The 20425-nt window shown below is 36.1% G+C and overlaps 1 protein-coding gene across 1 annotated transcript in view; it reads left to right on the top strand.

The window, feature by feature from the left end:
- Positions 1 to 5641: 5641 nt before the first annotated feature.
- The window catches only part of LOC140850960 (kinesin-like protein KIN-7D, chloroplastic), a 32842-nt gene continuing 18058 nt past the window's right edge, over positions 5642 to 20425 (top strand). The window contains exons 1-8 of the mRNA XM_073244272.1: positions 5642 to 6196; positions 6290 to 6387; positions 8114 to 8203; positions 8937 to 8989; positions 11047 to 11112; positions 11205 to 11258; positions 14476 to 14535; positions 17521 to 17599. Coding sequence (XP_073100373.1) covers positions 5949 to 6196; positions 6290 to 6387; positions 8114 to 8203; positions 8937 to 8989; positions 11047 to 11112; positions 11205 to 11258; positions 14476 to 14535; positions 17521 to 17599 — 748 coding nt within the window. The 5' untranslated portion in view covers positions 5642 to 5948. The remainder of the gene's footprint in view (positions 6197 to 6289; positions 6388 to 8113; positions 8204 to 8936; positions 8990 to 11046; positions 11113 to 11204; positions 11259 to 14475; positions 14536 to 17520; positions 17600 to 20425) is intronic.

Here is a 20425-nt window from a genome sequence, read left to right as displayed (position 1 = left end):
CCGTCAGTCGCGAGCTTCAAGTGGGTCGGCTACCGGACCTCTGGGTTCAGTCGGTCGGGAATGGACCGTGGAATGGCCGTGGTTAGCCGCTGATGGCGTCCGTTGGCCTGCCGCCCGACTTACGATCGGCCAGTCAGAGTCGTTCGTCGGGCCGTCGGTTTAGTCGGTCGGGCCGCTAGCCGGTCGGGCCTCCGATAGTCGGTCGGGCCCCGAGGTCGGGCCCTCCGATAGTCGGTCGGTCGGGTCGGTGGGTATCCCCCAACATATACTAATATCGAAACTTATGTTGTAACGTTCTCCGGCCCAATAAGTTGCAACCTTGAGCAAAAGTACTTCATGGAAAAGCCATGAATATCAATTGAATAGGATGCCCATTGGATTATAATGGCTTTTCACATAATTTTTCAGTTCTCATGGTTTTACGAGCTAATCTGATATCAGGGTATCTGATATTGGCGTCATGCTGAGAATGTAACAAATTTCAGAAGAAACTAAGAAATGCAATCACGAGTCAACTGAACACCGTTCAAACACATTGATTTATTAGCGTAAAGCCTCATCTTGTTGCTGCAAGCATTTAAATTTAGTACAAGCAACATCTAATGTCATGCGAAAAGGACACGCAGAGTATTTGACAAGAGAAAAGCTCTTTAAATCTCATTTCTTTCTTTCTTTTCGTAGTTATCATATGAAGTTCCTAATTTAATTAGCAATTTCCTTTCTAGAATTATATTGTTATCCAGCAAGTTAGGTTTTTGTTAAGCATGAAAAGGTAACGTTCTCAACTCAGAAAACTAGTGCACTAGGATATTTTTAACAAAAGTATATACAATTCGGAGTCTTTGAGGTTTTTTGGGAAGTACAATTTATTTGAGATAAAATGTAGCTAGTGAAACACCACTCATTTCATCACAATGTGAAAGAGAGAAACCCGGGGAGATGCAACATTTCCTAAACGTAAGGTAAATGGTTTCTTAGAGCAATCCCTCACCAGTCGAAGAGACAAGGAAGCAAGAGGGGAAAGGAAACAAGGAAAACTCTAGAATCAATAGTGAAAAATAAAAGTAAGAACAAGTCATTCCTACTTTGGCCTGCTTCAGACCGAATTGTAGATTGTTCTATCATAATTAGGTTCGAGACCTTTATGGTTTGTCGCAGATCGCAGTGGTATCACTAGTACGAATATGACAATGGGTTGTTTAAACTCCATAGTACATCCACCAAATTGAAGAGTCTAGTTTGTGTCTCAATATTAAAATGTTTGGTATTGCATTGAGCTTTAATCTTGTTTAACATGTGGCAGATGAAGGCAAAACTCTCATTTGCATGGTGGGTCAGACACTTCTCAGATGCCAACAAAAAAAAAAACAATCTGCATGCCAATCTGATACTCTCAGTCCCCTATTTATGTCATCAGACACATCATGGAATGATTCATAACACTCCTCTAAATACTGGCTCTGCCACTTCCACTGCATGTCCACTAGTTACAACCGTCCTTATTCACATAAAAACAAAGGTCAGCAGCTCAACAGAGCCAATTCCAAAACCACCACCAATACCCCTGTATTTTTATTTTAGTTCACTGCTCGTGCCAGCCTTAAGGTGGTGGAAGGAGCAGTGCGCTAAAGATACGAATTCCATCCCAAAGACTGTCCAAGAGCATCTCTTAAAGAAAGTTCATGCATCAGTTTAGATGGATGATAATAAAAACTTAGTTTAATGTGTAAGCATGACCCATTTGCTCTAGATTTTAGCCAAGTTCACTCGCATCAGGCAACAAACCAGGGTTAAAAAAATGTAGCTAGATTTTAGCAATTAGCAATTGTTTCATTTTAGGCACAAAACCTAAGTTCTCATACTATACTACTTAAGTCTATTTCAAGGACATGGACTAAAACATCATGCCTCTAGAGTTTGAATCCATTAACGTGTTCATCAAGAATTGAGCAATGAAGCAGCATGAGTTCTAATGATACCCATCCTTTCTTTTCTTTTCTTTTTTTTTGGCTGTCTTCCTCCAGGCTCCAGGATAAAAAAAGAAAACAGGGAAAGGAGAAAAATGGTTGGTAGATAATAGATCTCATTACTCCACCTGATTAATGTGAATTTTTAATAGTAATATATTAAATGTTTAGAGAGGTACGGGGTGTCAAATTGAACAATTTTATATGCAATATCTGTAGTGCTTGTGGGACAGTTTTTTGTCTTTCTTGGAAGAAATATGATAGGGATGCAACCCATCTGATTTGAAACTAGAACCTCCGCCAGTGATGAACATGCCATTCCCATTGTTGTTCTAAGCTGTTCTTGTTCAGATTTACACGGTAAAATTTGACATGTCAATCATTATATCAACTTTTGGCTTAATTAATTATGAACTAATTTGATATTAAAATTTTGTATCACCCCATCCCTCCCATGCATTATATTTGCTAGATAAATTTTAATTATTTATACTTTTAAGTAAATTTTTAGATCTTTCATGACTTTAATGAGCTTTTCATTCAGTGGTTGCCATTTGGCAAAAGACCGGATCTAACTAGAAAGGTTCAAAATAAAGCATTTAGGACTCTTTACTCATCTTTATTTAATCCCATATAGATCTATTATTGCAAGTTGACTTGTATTTATACCATCTCCTACTACACTACAGGTGCGAGATTGGATCAAATCACTGCGTCCTGGTCATGCTGTGCATGAAGGTGGTGTGGGTCACTGGGAAGCTTATATATGGCAAAAAAAAACAAGAAGAGATGTTTTTAATGATTAGATTTACATAATCATTATTATTAAGTAGGATTTCACCAACTTAGATTATGACTGAACAAATTTAAAACAGGAGCTGTATATGAATTAGTGGCAAATGGGATGCACACTCAAAAAGAAAGTGACATGGTACCTTTTTGAGAGTTTTTTAATTATTTTCTAGCATTCATGGCCATCGCACCTAGATTCCAATGGAAGGCATGGACACAACTAATAACCAATCAGTAGGACAGGGGAATCCTTTGGTTGCACTAGTGGCTGATATAGAATAATCTTTTGTGTGGAAAGCAAAACAGTACGCAGCGATGAGTCAGCCCATGTTTACTTTGGTTTACCTCCTTGCAACTTTTCAAGAGAAATGGATATTGTTGTAATAACTAATTATCTCAAACATCTAAAAGATATAAAATTTTTTTGTACTATCTTCATAATAATAATAAAATAATATAGAGATATTAGAGGTGATATTTTATGTTGATACGAAAGATCATAGAACAATCTTCTGCAATGTCTATCAAATTTTATTTTTTGAAATTTTTATATTTTTTAAATAAAAAATATAATATAAATAATATGATAAAAAAATAAAAAATATTTTAAATCTATCTATATAATCTATATAATAATAGTAAAGCGATATATAGGTGTTAGATAGATTTCGTGTTAATACGTAATATTATAAGATAATCTCCCATAGCACCATATATCAAGTTTTATTTTTTTATTTTTATATTATTTAAATAAGATTTAAAAATATAAATAGTATGATAAAAATAAAAAATATTTTAAATTTATCTATATCTATATAATAATAATAAAATGATATATGGGTATTTATCATATACAGTAATTTTTACTGATTTGGAAGGCTATCTTTGGAATAAGAACTTTCAGAGACCTTTTTGATTTCATCATGGATTAATTGGTGAAAATAATCTTTAATATAAAATATTATTATTATTATTAACTAAATTTCTATAATGTAGAAGTTGAGTGCTAGTTAATATATTTAATTCAAACACTAACTTATCCGATGCTTGAAAGGTCTCCTATGGACAGAGAGAGAAAAGCTGTGGACAACTATCCACGTCTATACCCTACAACTATGCTGGCAGTAAAAAAACAACTTTAGAAGACTCAATCTTACAAATAACTTCACAAGTTTTTTTGTTCACGTGACTGAAATTTCTATAGATCAACTGTGGCATATTACCTTTTGATATTTTGTAAAACAGATTCCAAGGACCATCCAGCTCCACAAGTCATGAAAAGTTGTTGGAGCCAAGTTTTTGTCTACTGTTTGAATCAATACAAGCTGCACCACCAGTGGTCCATTCATTATGATGGTTCCTAAATTTCCCTTAATAAATTGTGGTGACAAGTACGTGGCTAACCAAACCATGACCACATATTGGAAATGTCAAGGGTCTAATTTGGGATCGATTGACCCTACCTTGCAGGCTGGACTTAGTTCCGTTTTCAACTAGTTTGCTTAGACTCAAAGGTACCATCAAAAATTAATTAGGTGATAATCAAAGTGATGGTTGCATATTAGGTGGCTTCTATGTTACGCCAACTTCATCTGATATGGACCTTTAATCATATCCTTCATGCAAATACTAGATCCACTTTAGTACAATCAATAATCGATTCTATTAGTTTAGATGTTAAACAAATCGATGAGATTAAAACTAGATTAAGTTGGTTTCAATATCTTATTCTTACCCACTCCTAACAACATCTATTAGTTTAGATGTTTCATGCTTTCTCGTTATTTGACATGTGATTTATCTCCTACATATGGCATCTGTATCTCTCTCTCTCTCATCAAATGCGTTGCTCGAGTAGTCACATTAATATTTTTGGATTGAAGGTTGACATGCTCCTGTTTTGCTTGCAAGTTGCAAACATTATACATACCACCATACGTAGGAGGATCATGTCCTCTTCTTAATCACACATCAACACATTCCATGCACCAAATCCACAACCGACGGTAAATCCATTACTGATGTTAACGCTCCATTTCAAGCCATTCTAATCACAGTAACGCCTTTCCTCCAAATGGACCACCCACCAACCCCAAGATTGCTTCAACAAGTGTAAACATCATGATACATCAACTTAACCAAACCGTCTTTTTTGTGAAATCATGAAGGAACGGCCCTGATTGATCATCGTTTCAGCCCCACCCCGTGATCGCATCCTAGCTTCCGGTATAAAGTGTACCGCCGGCACTCCTAAGCAAAACACGTACGACAACAAAAGACGGGTCATGAAACGAAGGCACCGCACACGGTGCTGCAGGAAAAGGACGCATCCCCGATTCCTCCACTAAGATGGCCAGTGCCCTTCGGCAATCGTTTCCCCTGCTCCTGCGGGCCGCTTTCCCATCCTTAGGACCCCTAGCAATACTGTATACATTCCAACGAACTGTACGTCACGTTTGTCTTTATTAGCTGGAGTAGGTTAAGGAGAACAATGGGTGGTCCTGGATATGTTCTGAGGGCAGCACGAAGGCGACGACCTGCAGGGCCCGGAGCCGTGAAGTTGGATCCAAAACTCGACGCCACGTGTCCTCGAATGATTGGATTTCCTTCAACGTACAATCCACCCTCGTTACAACGGCACGGGTGGCATGTGACGGTGTGTCCCACCTCGATAGAGCTGGACTTTCTTTCAAATGTCCGTGTATATTTTTCTAAGCGACTACGTAGATCTGCCGTCCAAGATAATCATCGATGGTAGATCTTGTTAACCGTAACTAAGTTTTATGGGAGGATATGATCGAAGGGATTGGAGTGTGGATACGGCCGTCGCTTTTCTCGTCCGGGCGCCAGTGGAATAAATAAGTGGGAAGGGGAAAGGCATGAGGAAAAAGGAAAAGAAAAATAAACGAAAAGGCGAGCTTTCAAAAATCGATCGACTGCATCGCTTCCAAGGCAAGAAAAAGATAAGCGGAGCAGAGAGAAAAACCCTAGAAATCTCCTCTCCTCCTATCCAAAAACCTCACTCTTCTAGCCTTATCGATCATATTCTCTACGGATTCCGTGCAATGCCGCTCCGATCTGCTCCGATTCGACCTCCAATGACGGAGAAATCGGTCGTCTCACGGTCTTCGATCAAATAGCGGAGGTTTTTCCTGTGGTTTGGGGCTAGAGGATCGATCGGAGCTCGCCATGGCGTCGAGGTCGGCTTCGAGGCAGAGGAAAGCGGCTCCGGCGGTCTCAAAGGCCACGAATTCGCCGTCCTCTTCCACGACGTCGTCTTCGCGGCAGGTGCCGGAGGCGTCATTGGATGGGCTGAGCTCGCCGGTGTCGTCGTCGGCGCTGAGCAAGCCGCAGTACTTGTACGAGGATGGCCTGGGATTCGATGCGGGGGGATCCAAGGAGAATGTCACTGTCACGGTCCGGTTCCGGCCGCTCAGGTTCGGCTTCCGTGCGGTCCTGCTGTCTCCTTTCTTTGTGGAAATTTGGAAATGCGCGCCTTCTTAACATGTGGTGTCTGATACCAAATGCAGTCCACGGGAGATTCGGCATGGGGAGGAGATCGCGTGGTATGCCGATGGGGATACAATCGTGAGGAGCGAGCATAATCCATCAGTGGCATATGCTTATGGTACGTGGTATATGTGGCATTTAAATTGTAATTTGGATTATCTGTAATTGCAAAGCCTTTTTTGTGTCGGGCATTGCGGGTTAAATTTTGGTGGTTCCAACAAAATATTTTAGGCTGCCATGCCTACCTGCATCCAGATTTATCAATGCTATAACACTAGAATAACTGGTATGCAAAATAAAGATCAGAAAGAAGGTTTCCTCAGTCCAAAAAATAGGAATTGGCATACTCATCAATTTAGAGGAAGAAGGTGGTCACTGAAATCTAAGTAATAGTTTCTTGGTGCGTGTTTTACTCGATTTTATTTACTAATTAGTCAACTACTCTTTCTAAGTGAAGCAGGTTCATTTCTCAGTGGTCGACATAGATCCTTCTTTTAGTATATTAAATGATTCCAAAAGTTCTCAATACATCTAAGACTTGCTGACTTCCCAATTAGAAGTTTTGAGAAACTAGGAGATAAAGAAAAGGTTAACTAATTTATTAAGATATGTAAAATAAGAAAATCTGTCTTACTCATCCCTAATTAGGTCACCTAGCCCAAACCCAAACCCAAGTGATGATTGGATTTGATTGGGATTGATCTCTATTTTAGCAGGTCATCAACCTCAGATTTTGCAGGTGCTTTGGAGCAAGATAGCTAGCCTGGTCCAGCATTTGCTAGCTCTAGGTATATTAAAAATATCTTATGGATCTGATGACAATGTTGATCAAGCTCCTATAGAAAATATTAGGGTTATTGTAATTAAATGACACCTTGATACTGTTGGCTGCAATTATTTGCAACCCTGAGATTTTGATACTGATACTGTTTTTATATTTAATTCCCACTATACGAGCAATGTCAGAATATCCACTTTTTAGGGATTGAGGTGTTATGCCTGTCTTCCTATGATTAACACGTTATGCCTGTCTTTCTATTCTTCTTGTCTTCTAATTAATGGAGCCACTCCAATTGAGTTCATTAAGAACATGAATCAGAAACATGACAAAAGTTGCCTTCTATTAGTGTAAGGGAAGGTATTGCATGAGAACCAGAGAAAGACGTAAAAACAATTCGAGAGTGCTTTCTGTTAAAAAAAAAAAAATCTCACAAAGAGAAACAATGAGAAAAAAAAAGAGAAGAGAGGCAACCGTTTGCGACTCATTTCCACAGGTGGAACATCCACAAGAAGACAAAAGGAACTGCATTGTTATGTTTTTGGTTCTAGAGTCATTTGAAGGGAATGATAGCTATGATTGTATAGGTAATGACAACTAGGAAAAAGTGGCCCTGCTGCTTTATTTTTTATTTTTTTGCTTTAAAAATGTGGTTTAGAAATTTTATCAGAATATCAATATTTGTTGTTCCAAATAAGTCTGAGCAATATGTGATTCTTTTTTCATTTGTTTAAGAGAAAATATGTATTTTTACATTTAGATATATTGAGAGAAATGCCACAGTGAGTGGAAGCGTTAACATATATGTAGTTGACATTTTACTTATAGATGCTCTAAGGAGCATCTATATCTGTGCAACTATATTATGGTTCTACTGTGGGCAGCTGAGTAATATCTTTTCTTTTCTTTTCGTACGATAAATTATAAGTGAGCTTTTCCACCTCTGTGTATTTTTTATATAATATGTGCAATCATTTCTGTTGATACAAATTTTGGTGTTTGAGGCCTCAGTAGATCATAGAGGGTTGGCTTTGACTAACTGCTTATTTGTGCCTGATGGCTCCAGATCGAGTTTTTGGACCTACAACTACAACACGTCATGTTTATGATGTAGCTGCTCAGCATGTTGTCAGTGGTGCAATGGAGGGTATAAATGGTAATTAGATTTAATATTTTTTTGTAATATTTTATTTACAATTTTTAAACTTTGAAGGATAGAGAAATACCAACAATTCAATGCTTGAATGTGTTCTACATACATGTGTAGATAACAGATGCTTTTTGTGTATATGATGATTACATCTTTTACGCTTTTTAGCTATTTGAATTTGCTTTGGAGGGAACCATACATAGATCAAATTTTGTCATTTGAAAGCAAGGTGTGATATCTGATTCAATTCATTTAAATATATTATTTGTTGCTGAATAAGGTTTGCCAGCCTTTCTATAAATTATATGATTAACGAGATCATTGCAGCTAGATATTAAGGCTTTGTGGTTTTTTCCTTCTTGTTTATGCATGATGTTTAAAAACATTGTCTGTCATAAGCATTCTGCATTTTTGACAAGTTATCCATGTGCATGCAATCAGCTAGTGTTTTAATGTCTGTCTTTTGAAATTTATTAATTAATTATCCATGCTAGTATGGTTCATGCAGAGTGAATCTTTTTGCTGCATCTCTTAATCTATAGAAGGAAGCAGCATGGAAATGAAGGTATATGCGGATCCCTGAAATTGGTGGGGGTTCAGCATCTTGAAGTGTCACATGTTCATTTGGAAATATTCTTATCGTGTTATTCACTACATGTGTTAAATAATTTATACATGCGAACTGCATAAACTTTATGTATCACTAATATTGGACTCTGTTGTTTCTTTCCCTTCACAGGCACTATTTTTGCTTATGGAGTCACCAGTAGTGGCAAAACACATACGATGCATGTAAGAACTGCAATTGTTTTGATTTATCAATATGTTGTATTGAAATTATAAGTATGTGTGGTTTAGATTTGATTAATCATATGGGATTTTGCATTTTGTAGCTTGTAGTCATGCTATCATTTGTTTCTGCAATCATAGGCTCCAAATCTGATTCTACATAAAAGTCTGGCATCTAGTTAAAAATTCTTCTTTACTTTTCTAGATGTGCAAACATCTATATATAACAAAACTGAACTCGTAGAGTTATTTTGTTTAATGCCTGTTGGGTAGAATGTTAGCAAAAAAAAGAGAGATACTAGGTGTTCCTAACTTTCCGAGAAAACATACAAACCATGAATTAGTTGAAGTTATGTTCCTGGTATCTATAGTCAATGTGAAAAACACTACTAAAATGAATTATTAGTCAGCACAACTTTTTAAAATGTGTGAACCAAAAAAAGTGAACAAGCTATATGTACATAAACTTGAAAGAGAGGAAAGACTGGTGTTAGGATTTCTTGAGAATGAAACTAGTGCTAGCCCTAACATTTTGCATCATGTTGGATTGAGGTTGAAATAAAATTTGAAATTATAGTTGAAGGTTGCCTAGTTGGTACTTTTGTTAGACTTGCTGCATCTCATTTAGTATGTTATGATTTAATTTTTCAGATTACAATTATTTTTTAGATATCTCTGTGTTTTCTATTTTTATTTTTATTTTTATTTTCAGATAACTTAGTGACATAGGACCATTTAGCCTACATATGCATAGAAGGTCCTATGAACAATTATCCAGCTTGTTGTTCATTTTACATAACTAGGGAATTTTTAGATTAAACTGAAAGTAAATAGGCTCCCAATGATTTCTGCATGTCAAAATTTTTAAAATATTACAGCAGAAATAGTGAAAAGAAGTTGCAGATTGAGTAAATATGGATTGAAAAGAAGAGAACTGGAGTTAGAGGGGTTTTGGTCGTGTGTGTTTTTTGGGGGGTGGGGTGGGGGGTGCAGAAAAATGAGGAAGGGTCAACCTTGCCTAAACCTCTTTCTCTCAACAAAACCAACTCCAGTACAATGCTTCTAATCCAGCTCTAAAAGACTTTTGTTAGATTTTTTTTTTTTTCCCTTTCGACCACCTTTTACTTGAGTCTCTTAAGGACTCTTAAAGACTAAGCTATCAACTTGCTCTATGGGACGTGTAAAGTCCCCTTATTAGGCTATGGTACTGTAGCGGTTGCTTTAGAAAAAAAGCTCACCACACCTTCATAAACAAGAGAACTTTGAGTCTCCAAATTGGAAGTATTTAAAACAGGGATGACCGTGACTTGCTCATCATATGCCTTTATTAATTGGTCATAGTCTCATATCATGATGATAAGAATTGCACACGTGATCTCAGACTTCATCACTTAGATCATGTACTTTATAAGATGTAACCAAATACTTTTATTTTGCTATATACAATTACAACCACAATTTTTTTTTAAAATATCCTTTTCTGTTTTTACTTTTCATATATTTGCTACCTATATTCCGTTACTCTCTAAAATTTTTAAAGGACCTGTTTCCTTGCTCTTGCATTAAAATCTTTATCCGCAGCGGTGAGTACCTCAGACTACACGGTACGGATAATTATATCTCAACAAAATAAGATTGACCCTCAGCGTGTTGTTTCTTTTCCCAACTCATGTATAGGTTGTTGGATGAAGCTTTTCTCTACTCCCTTTATTGCAACCATTAGGCAAATGTGAAGCATTCTAGTTGAAATACACTATTTACATTTTACAGTAGCATTTGTGCACATGTTTTCTGGGCCTTAAACATGCTATAATAATAAATTTTGCATTTCATCATATTGTGGCATTTCTAGTGATAATGTTGATCTTTTCAACAAACTTCTAAGAGTTTCAACTGCTAATGCCGATGTTTTCCATGCATTTGCAAGAAAAATGCATATCTTTCTTTTTTATATTAAGTAACAATGAAAATATGTTTCTTTAGATTAGTGACTAAAGTAGCACGGTCTGAAATTTATGAAAATATCTAGCATTCATCTTTTGATGTTGAATCACTTGTAGGGAGATCAACGATCCCCTGGTATCATACCTTTGGCTGTGAAGGATGCATTTAGTATCATACAAGAGGTATGTTGCAAGTTGTTCTAGTTATTGTATTTTTAATATAAATATCCTAACTACACAAGTGGTTAACTATGTTAGCACTTCTACTTTTGTAGACTCCTAACCGTGAATTTCTCCTTCGTGTATCATATTTGGAAATCTATAATGAGGTTTGTTTCTTTATATCACTCCATCAGATCATGTTCTTTCCTTGTTGTAGATCGTTGAGTAGATTTGTGCATTTGATTGAATTTGCCCTTGATAATTTGAACATCAATCTTCTGGTCAATATGTTGAGAAGTTCTGTGCTATATGCTTTTCCTTATGTGAAGCACTAAATACTTGCTATCTCTTGGTGTTTTTCCAAGATACATCTAATTTCAACTGGCTTAGAACTACGCTAGGTCCATTCATTGTTAAAGGTTGTGCAAGTTTACAACTTTGTGGGTGTTATTATCATCTTAAAGCCTCGTAAATAATTGAAAAAATATTTGTGGTTGATAACTTCATTTGCCAATTCCGTTGTACAATATATCATTTTCTTTGGATAAATGGTAAAAAACAAGTAATTGATAGAAAATCTACGAAGAGGTTGTCCCTCTAAAAAAAAAAGAGGTATTTATTTATTGTAATATTATATTTGAATGTAATGAGGAAATTCATTCGTGAGAGAGATTATACATCAAGGCTTTTTATTTCTTATGTTCATTAAAATATCTAATTTTAGCAACTCAACTTTGAGAGGGCTAACTATCCAGGAAGTTCTACATTGTTTTAGTTGTTGAAGAATAGGTCCTGAATTATAAAAGAAAGAAGTTATAACATTTTATAAATAGCCTTGTCTATTTGCTTCTATCATATTCTTGGACGAAGTGTATGGGAAATCTTTTTTTTTTTTTTTTTTATATGCTTGAACCTTGAAGTTCATTTTGTAGAATAACAAGAAACATATGTTTGTCGTACATTTCTGGAAATTGGAAGTCACTATTTAGATTGTTTCATACATTTTTTGCACCATAGATCTCTCTTTATAGAAAATATGATATATCCACAAAGAAGTTGTGCTAAAAACAAAAAAAAAAAGAGTTGGTTATATGGTGGTTGGCTAAGGGCCAGGATAATGTTTTATTGATAATGAATCTTGGTGAGTGGTCAATGGTAATTTTCTTTTATATATAGAAAGCAAACTTTCATAATGCATCTTGACTAATTGTATCCAAACAATAGAAGATTTAAACAATCTAAATGGTTTGTCGGGTGTGCTGTTTGACTCGGGCAGTTTTCCAGATGAACCAGATCAAAATTGCAATGGGTTGTGATGGAACTTAATTTGATTAGGCATCCACATGATTTGTAGAACATCTCTTCTATTGGAAGAGTTGATAAATATTTTAATTGAACCAAACTTTTGAAGGTTTGTTTTTTATTTGTGGTTGATGAGATCTAAAATTGAAGTGGTCAGTCTAATTGCTTACGAAGAAATTGCTATCCATATGTAATTGATGGATTAAAAAAGTACAAACACAAAAAATGACTGCAACTAGGTGTAGAGTCAAGAGTAAGGAATATTAGATGGTGGTACGATTTCAATGCCCCGCATTTAGTTAGTACATTGTACGGAGTATGTAATGCACCACCTAACTTTCGTGTGCTATATATGTAAATCTGCTTTTGATCTTTCAGGCAGTGGCGTAAGATTTTTTTATTTTTATGTATTTTAATTTTCTTTCTTTTAATATGAGGTACATGTGAAAAGGCATAACAAGACCGGGATAAGAATCAAGAACGAGAATGATGCTAGGGCAAGAAAGAAATTGAAACCGGACTGAGAAGTAGTAACATGAAAAATCTTGATGCTACATTTTGGGAGCACTACAGACTGGTAGATGTGCCTACCACAGATAACTTATTAAAAGAAACCTCAGGATGAGGAAGGATCTTGGTTAATTGCTGGTTCTTAGTGACAAGTTTCTCTGTAAGACACATTAGGATTTAGAACAAAATCTTGTGGCTTCAAAGTATTGGCATTTGATTTGGAAGATGACTGAATTATCATCTCCATGGCTTAGAGCTCTTGCCAACCGTAGGGAGATTTTCCCTCTTGGTCAAGTGGATTGGTAACCACTCAACAATAATGCTCATACATCTGACGCAGATTAACATTAATCTGGTAGAGGTAGCTTTAGACAATGAGTTGTTTCCATAAGCGATCTGTCAGACGGACAGAAGGATCCATGGAGGTCTCCAAGAAGAGCCACATTACCAAGTGATTTGATTATACCTTGAGTCTGTGGAGGCCAAGAAACTAGTCATGCTTCCTGCAAATTCAAGTTTATAGAGGATGAGATGAGGTCCAATAATCATTTATCCTATCTCTAACATTAAGATGGACTCATTTGTAACTGAGGGCACAGTCCAATTCCATGAAAAAACAAGCTTGTCCATATTGGGTTGGTACGTGCAGACAGCACTTTAGTTAAAGTTGCTGTGAGCTGGAATTCTGAAATTGATGGGCAATGATGATTGAATGAACTAAATCTTGAATACTTGGTGGCGAGAACAATGACAAGTCATCCTTAGAAACCTGAGACCACAGCAGTGAAAGGATGACCAAAAAACTTGAAGAGCATGTGAAGAAACTGCAAAACTCCTTGTGGCAAGAAGTATGGGATTATATTTGACATGTGATGAAGGAAGATAAAACCCCAAAACTTAGAATCAAACACCTTGATGAATGTATTTAGACGATACACTCATATATTTGCATATGTATTTGTGTGTATCTGACAAATGTGATGAAAGAAGGATGAAGCCCCAAAACTCAGACGTGAACATCTTTTTGGACAGGTACACTCATATATGTGTATATGTATGCCTGTGTGAAGGTGGCGAACAAATCACTAAAAAATGGTTGGAGGAACTGAGGAAGTGGAAGAGTTCTAAAACATTGCTAATGTATAATAATAATTATATCGTTACAGCTACTACACTCAGATAAAACTCAAAACTTGTGTGTTTGTATCTGTCAAGACACATAAACACATGCAGAATTATTTTAAACATGCCACTCAATACAGCTATTCATTATATGTAAATTTAACAGATGCATATATTTTTATTTTTTTGTTTCATATAGTAGTTGATTCTCATTATGTTATCCATTGTTCATCTTGTTATCTGTTTGGTACTTTTTTATTTGTGATCTTGCAAGAATCTAAGTCTCCAAAGATTTATTCTACTAAACTCTGATAGTTTATTGCGTATCTGTTTCTTTTGCTAAGGATACTGGTTGCACTGAGATGACCATTTTCATAGTGATGCTAATTACTGGACTCTTTTATACATATAGAGGATGATATTGTGCTTATTGAACCTTCTTGGTCTCAGGTTGTTAATGATTTACTGAACCCAGCAGGACAGAATCTAAGAATCAGGGAGGATCTTCAGGTGATAGATTTCCCTGTTCTTTAAAAGTTACTACTGTTCCATTTCTCTTTCACTGCTATTGCCAACTTATCTTTTGTTTTTTACGTTCTTTTGGAACTGGAAGCTTAATTTATCTGGTCATTATATTAAAACTGTGTTATTCTTATATTTATGCGAGTGTTAACATTGTGAGTTTGAATTTCTTCAGTTTTTCCACACAAAATAAAATTTAAATATAAAACTAAAATCTTTTTTTCTATACAGTAATGACTTATATTTTAAGACAGAAAGGAAGTTTGAAGAAAGAAGATAGTCCCCTCTCCCCCCTCAAAAAAAAGAATAAAGAAAGAAAGACATGCAAAAAATAGAAATAGCAAATGGATTCTATCCCAGTTAGCCCAATCCTTGTTTTGCTTTTAGGATCTACCAACCCATCCTCCCATTTTCCCAAGTTCCACAGATAAAAATCCTATGGAGGACTCATTTTAAATGATCATATATGAAGTTGTTTATAAATCACCAGCTAAGGCACTCTTGCTGATCTTAAAAACATTCACTAGAAGGAGCAGGATTTGGAAAACAGAGCTTGTTCCTGCCTCCCCTTGTCACCTGTGTGAGTCAAAACAGTTGCCTGCCCTTATTTTGTTCTCCCAAACTCTCTTGCCTCTCTTCCTTTTTTCTCCTGTATGCTTCCAAACACCCTCTTGTACTCTATTCATTTTACAGGTAGCCTTCCTCTCTTCTTCTCCCAAATGCTCCTAAATGCCAGCCAAAGTGTTGCTCGCAATGTACCCAATTTTGAGTCTATGCTGAAGAAAATGTGGTTCCAGCCAGGGCCTGACATTCCCCGATAGGTGCTGGTCATTTTCTGCCTGGGGTCTTACACTCAAATAAAGGACAGAAGAGTGGGTTGGAGAAAGAAAGCCTCTCTGTTCTTTGGACTTCACCTTTTTTTGGTTAATGGATTTCGTAGTGATTTATAATTGTGAACTCTTGAGACTTTTTGTGGGTTGGATGTTTTTATACCGAGTGGGGCATGGATTTCAGTTTGAGCGCTTATTCTTACTTTTGTTTGCAAGAGGGGATTAATTGATTGCTCATTTTCTATAACCATCTGTCTCCTCCAGCCTTTTTCTTTGCTTTGAGTTTATAATTGGTTTCTTGAAACATTACACATCACAGTAGTCTAGTGTAGAAAAAAAAAAGAGGTTTTGTTGGATTACATGTAATGCTCAAAGTTATCAATGAGTGTTAAACTTCTTCAAAAATCAAAATGACCATTTGAGGCTGGATAGTGTGTGATGCAGGACCACCTTGGCTGCCCCACAATATGTAAGTGGGCCCTTACAGTAGTTGAGATAAGGGTTTAAAGCAATCCATTTGCTTTGCCGTCCAGACCCTGATATGAGGACAGTTCTGGTTGTTTTTTTGCAATTCAAAGAAAAAGCAAAGCAGGATGAGTTGTTTAAGGGTCGTAATGGTTGTGATATGTTAGTAGAAAAATATAATTAAGGCTAAAATGTTAATGGGAGAAGGATTTATGGCTTCAAGAGTTCAGAGCAGGGAAAGATTGCAGAATTATGCAGTGATTTTAAATGGCAAGCAAAGTTCTAAGACTCTGATAGGAATCGATGGCCACAATACAATAATTCCATCAGTTACAGATAATACCAGTAATAAATAGCTGAAGAACAGACATCAATAGAGACAGGAGAAGTAAAAGACGAGAGATGAGGGGGAAACATCTGTACCCGGCTTCAGGTTTCTTTCTTCTCAAAACAATAACAAAAGCCACCCATAGAGCCGGCAGTAACCCTTTTTAACTGGTTACCAACAAGCCACAACATTACATACCTATTTGAGTCCAGTTAGGACTCTACAAAATAATAAAGAAAGCAAATACTCACTGGCCATGGTTACTGTAACTTCAACAATACATGCTACAGTGAGTTGAGCACTAAGATCCCAACTAAACTATTTATGGCCGTTAACTAAGGGAAACTAGAAAAATGTAAAACTAGACCTCCTAACCACTTCCAAACTGAAATAAACAGAAATTATCAATTAAATACTAAGATTGATCCATCAACTCTTCAAAAATCTTGGACTGCTGCACTTTTTAAAATCTGAGAAGAATATGGCGATTTGAGTGAAGCTTGGAGCTTTGATGCATGCTGATTTTCCATCCATAGTCGACAACAACAAGCTAAAGGAACCTTATGTGTATTCTCATGCTCTGACAAGTGGCTGAAGTGATCTTTTAAGTATTTGTGCTCCTTCCACCATTGTGATCTGCCTTTAGGCTTTAGAATTTTTTCTTCATGGTGATTGAATCAGGGTGTGCAGATGGGGACTTTGAGGATTCAAAAAGTTTTTTTTGATATTAAATTTTTACTGCATCTCATCCATCTATAGATCTCCATCAGAGGGGAAAAAAGGCTAGAGACAACTTAAAAGGTAACATGTTCCTACTATACAAAGCTTTAATATTCGTGTGTAAAAACTTTCACAAGTTAGTTTTGTATTACCCTTCTTAAAATACTCCTTCCACTAATTCTTAAAATATCCACTTCCCCAAAATGCTCTCTCTCACTTAGGCCATGCCTAAATCAAGGATCATAGGATCTAATAACAAATAATCAGGCTGGGTGAGTATATTTGTGTTCCTAGGATGCTCGATTTTTTCTTCCTTCCCATCTTTGAGATGTAGGATGCTGCCTTATATCTGCCACTAAGCTCTGAGCCATTCATGGATCCCAAGTTGGTTTAATCCTTTCATTTCTTACTAGCTGAAATGATATCCAGTTGTAAAGGTGTGGGTTATTGATCATATGATAATTGCTCATATGTGTGTGTGTGTGTGTGTTTTATACGTATGCACACATATATAAAATATATATATAAATATTACATCTTGTCGATTTGTTTTTGGCAGATTATCACTGTCTGCATCTTGTGTGAGTACCACTATTTTAGCAGTTACTGAACTTCATTTTATGTTTTCAGGGAACATTCGTTGAGGGTATTAAGGAAGAAGTTGTATTATCTCCTGCACATGCATTGTCCCTTATTGCAGCTGGGGAAGGTGAATTTATTAATGTTGCCATCTTTCTTAGTCAACCTGTTGTTTATTGTTATTAAAAGCTAACCTCTCATATGTATGTGGCTGTCCGTTGGTGCTTAAATATTCAATCATGCATGTGGACATTATTAGTATATTCTATATGTATATATTTGGGATGCTGCCCTAGGTAATGATTTGTTGCAGGTCTACCTCTTTCTTCTTGAGTTCAATATTGGTAGAGTCATGAGTATGCACTATCATTGATTTGAGATATTTGACATGATTTTAAAAGGCCTCAAGAAATATCGGGAGTTTCTTTTTTTTTTTTTATGTCATAAAGGCTGATTGCTATTATTCATCTCCCATGTGTTACTTGAAAGTTCTTCTCATGATCCAGAGATCATCTGACACATTGCGGACTAATCTGGTAACTTTAAGTTCAAACAAACTTTGGGGGCAAGATCACAACATTTAGGATTTAATCAAATACCAAAACTTTGGGAAGCCATAACTTCTAATTCGAGAAGACGATGTGACTGAAGATGATGTTGATGTATAAGTCAAGATCTACCCATATTTAGAATTTTTAAAATATTTTTATTATTTTTTATAATTGATATCTTCTTTTAATTAGGAGAGGAGTCCAATCCGATTTGGGTTGGACTTCACTAGTATAAAAAGAGGGAAGTTTTTGTCCTCTTCTAACTAGAAGAGGAATCTGACTCAAATAAAAAAAAAGTGAAACTCTATGGAATAGTATAGAATTCATACCTTTTCTTCTTTTTGCTAGGAGAGGAATCAGACTCAAATAAAGAGGACCTCACCAGTATAAATTGATGGCATATGTTGTGATTTTGTAGAAGGGGAATAGAGCAAGTGAAAGCTAACGACATGGACTCCACTTTTCACCCAACATGAGTGAAAGCAAAGGACATACAGTCTATTTTCCACCTCTGATATGTACTAGAATTTGTGGATCATGAAAAATTAATGAAAGTAAAAGTTTTAGGGTCTTGCTTTGTAAAATGTCTATTGTTTTTGGTGGATAGATTCAGGTTAGTGGGATGATGGAAATCCTTCTTTCTCCCTATTGGTTCAACTTGGTATTAGAGCCAAGGATCCCTACTTCATGGAGTTCTAGTTTATAATCCAAACATGCGAGCATTGCAAGCATATGGGAGAAAAACTTTTAATGTTTGAAGTACATCGAAGGACCAAGATGAGAATTGCTGCTGCTTTTACTTAACATGTGATGATGTGAAAGGACACTCACTCAATTGGGGGTTGCCTACCTCATTGAAATCATGTTTCAACTAATGCCTTTAGCTTCAAAACCTACAACTCCAGTAACAAAATTATCTCCAACATTTGGGGATGAAAGAAGCTTGGTCTAGTGATGCTGAAAGAGATGGATACTTTATAGCAGATTTTGAATTCAAATCAGAAATCTAAAAGATTCAACAGTGGGATAGGAAGCAAGCATTTTTCGGTCTCCAATTTTAATTTGACAGGAGCTAAATTCTCCAAATAGAGGAGTTATGATACAGGTGGGCTATTGACCTTTCATGGACCAATTTGGCCACTTTAGGCTGGTATGAACAAGTTTCGAGAGCAAGATCCACAAGATGTAGGATTCAATTGAGTTCTGAAACATCAGGAAGCCATACTCCTAATTCGAGAAGAATTTGACGATGTGATTAAAGATGAGGTTGATGTAGAAGCCAAGGTTGGGCTTTTGCTGACATTTAGAATTTTTTAAAATATTTTTATTATTTTTGTAAATGATATCCTCTTTTAATCTGGATAGGAATCTAATTCGACTGGACTTCATTAATATAAAAAGAAGTTTTCATTCTCATCTAACCATAAGGGGAGCTTGACTCAAATGAAGAGAGTAGACCTCTATGAAATACTAAAGAATTTGTACCTTCTTTTTCATCTAGTAGGAGAAGAATCCAACTCGGATAAAGAGGACCTCACTACCATAAATAGAGTGTATATGCTATGATTTTGTATAAGGGGAATAGAGGCTGTGAAAGCAAAGAGCATAAACTTTACTTTCTACCCATTAGAAGCTTTGTAGAGGGAGTGGAAGCAAAGAGCATAGACTCTACTTCCACCCATGATATGTACCACAATTTTTGTGGATCTTGAAGTCAATGAAAGTAAAATGCTGAGGGTCTTACTTTCTGAAATTTCTATTGTTAATTATTTTTTTGGAGAGATTCGAATTGAGTGGGTTGAAGGAAACTTTTTGTTCTCGCAAATAGATTATTTCATATTGATGATAGTGCCCTTTGATGTTTAATAGATGTCAAGCAATTACTGAAGAATTTTTGACTTTTATCTACTTGTTGGAATTAACCAGTGGGTCTTATTTATATAATATTGGAATTTTTACGACATGCTTTACAGTAGGTTTAAAATTATACAAACAGGAGGGCCTTCCCAAAACCTCACCCGAGTATCATTGCTCTTTTTGTTGCAATGTCTTGTTTAGCTGCAATGCTTGGCTGAGTGGTTGTGTTAATGTTTGGTGTTGGAGTTATACATTGGCTGCAGTCTTTACACAGTGCCTTTATTGAGCTAAAATTGATTGTGACCACCATTACACAGTTGAGGTACTTCCCCCTTTGAGATCTTTTGGAATAAATAAAAGTGACTGAATCTAGAAAATTGAATCATCTTTGCTATTGGAACATTTGTTTGGACTTTGGACTGATTTACCAGGGTGATCTAGCTAGAACTTATTGTTCCATCAAGTTGGCCAAACCCTATATCAAATGAAAAACATAAATGATGGAGCATTTAATATTAATTTGTCTTGACCATGGTTTTAGATGCTAG

This window comes from Elaeis guineensis, chromosome 10 (genome assembly GCF_000442705.2).
Source record: "Elaeis guineensis isolate ETL-2024a chromosome 10, EG11, whole genome shotgun sequence".
NCBI lineage: Eukaryota > Viridiplantae > Streptophyta > Magnoliopsida > Arecales > Arecaceae > Elaeis > Elaeis guineensis.
Note: the sequence above shows the minus strand (reverse complement) of the source record. Positions and strands in the feature narration are given on the sequence as shown.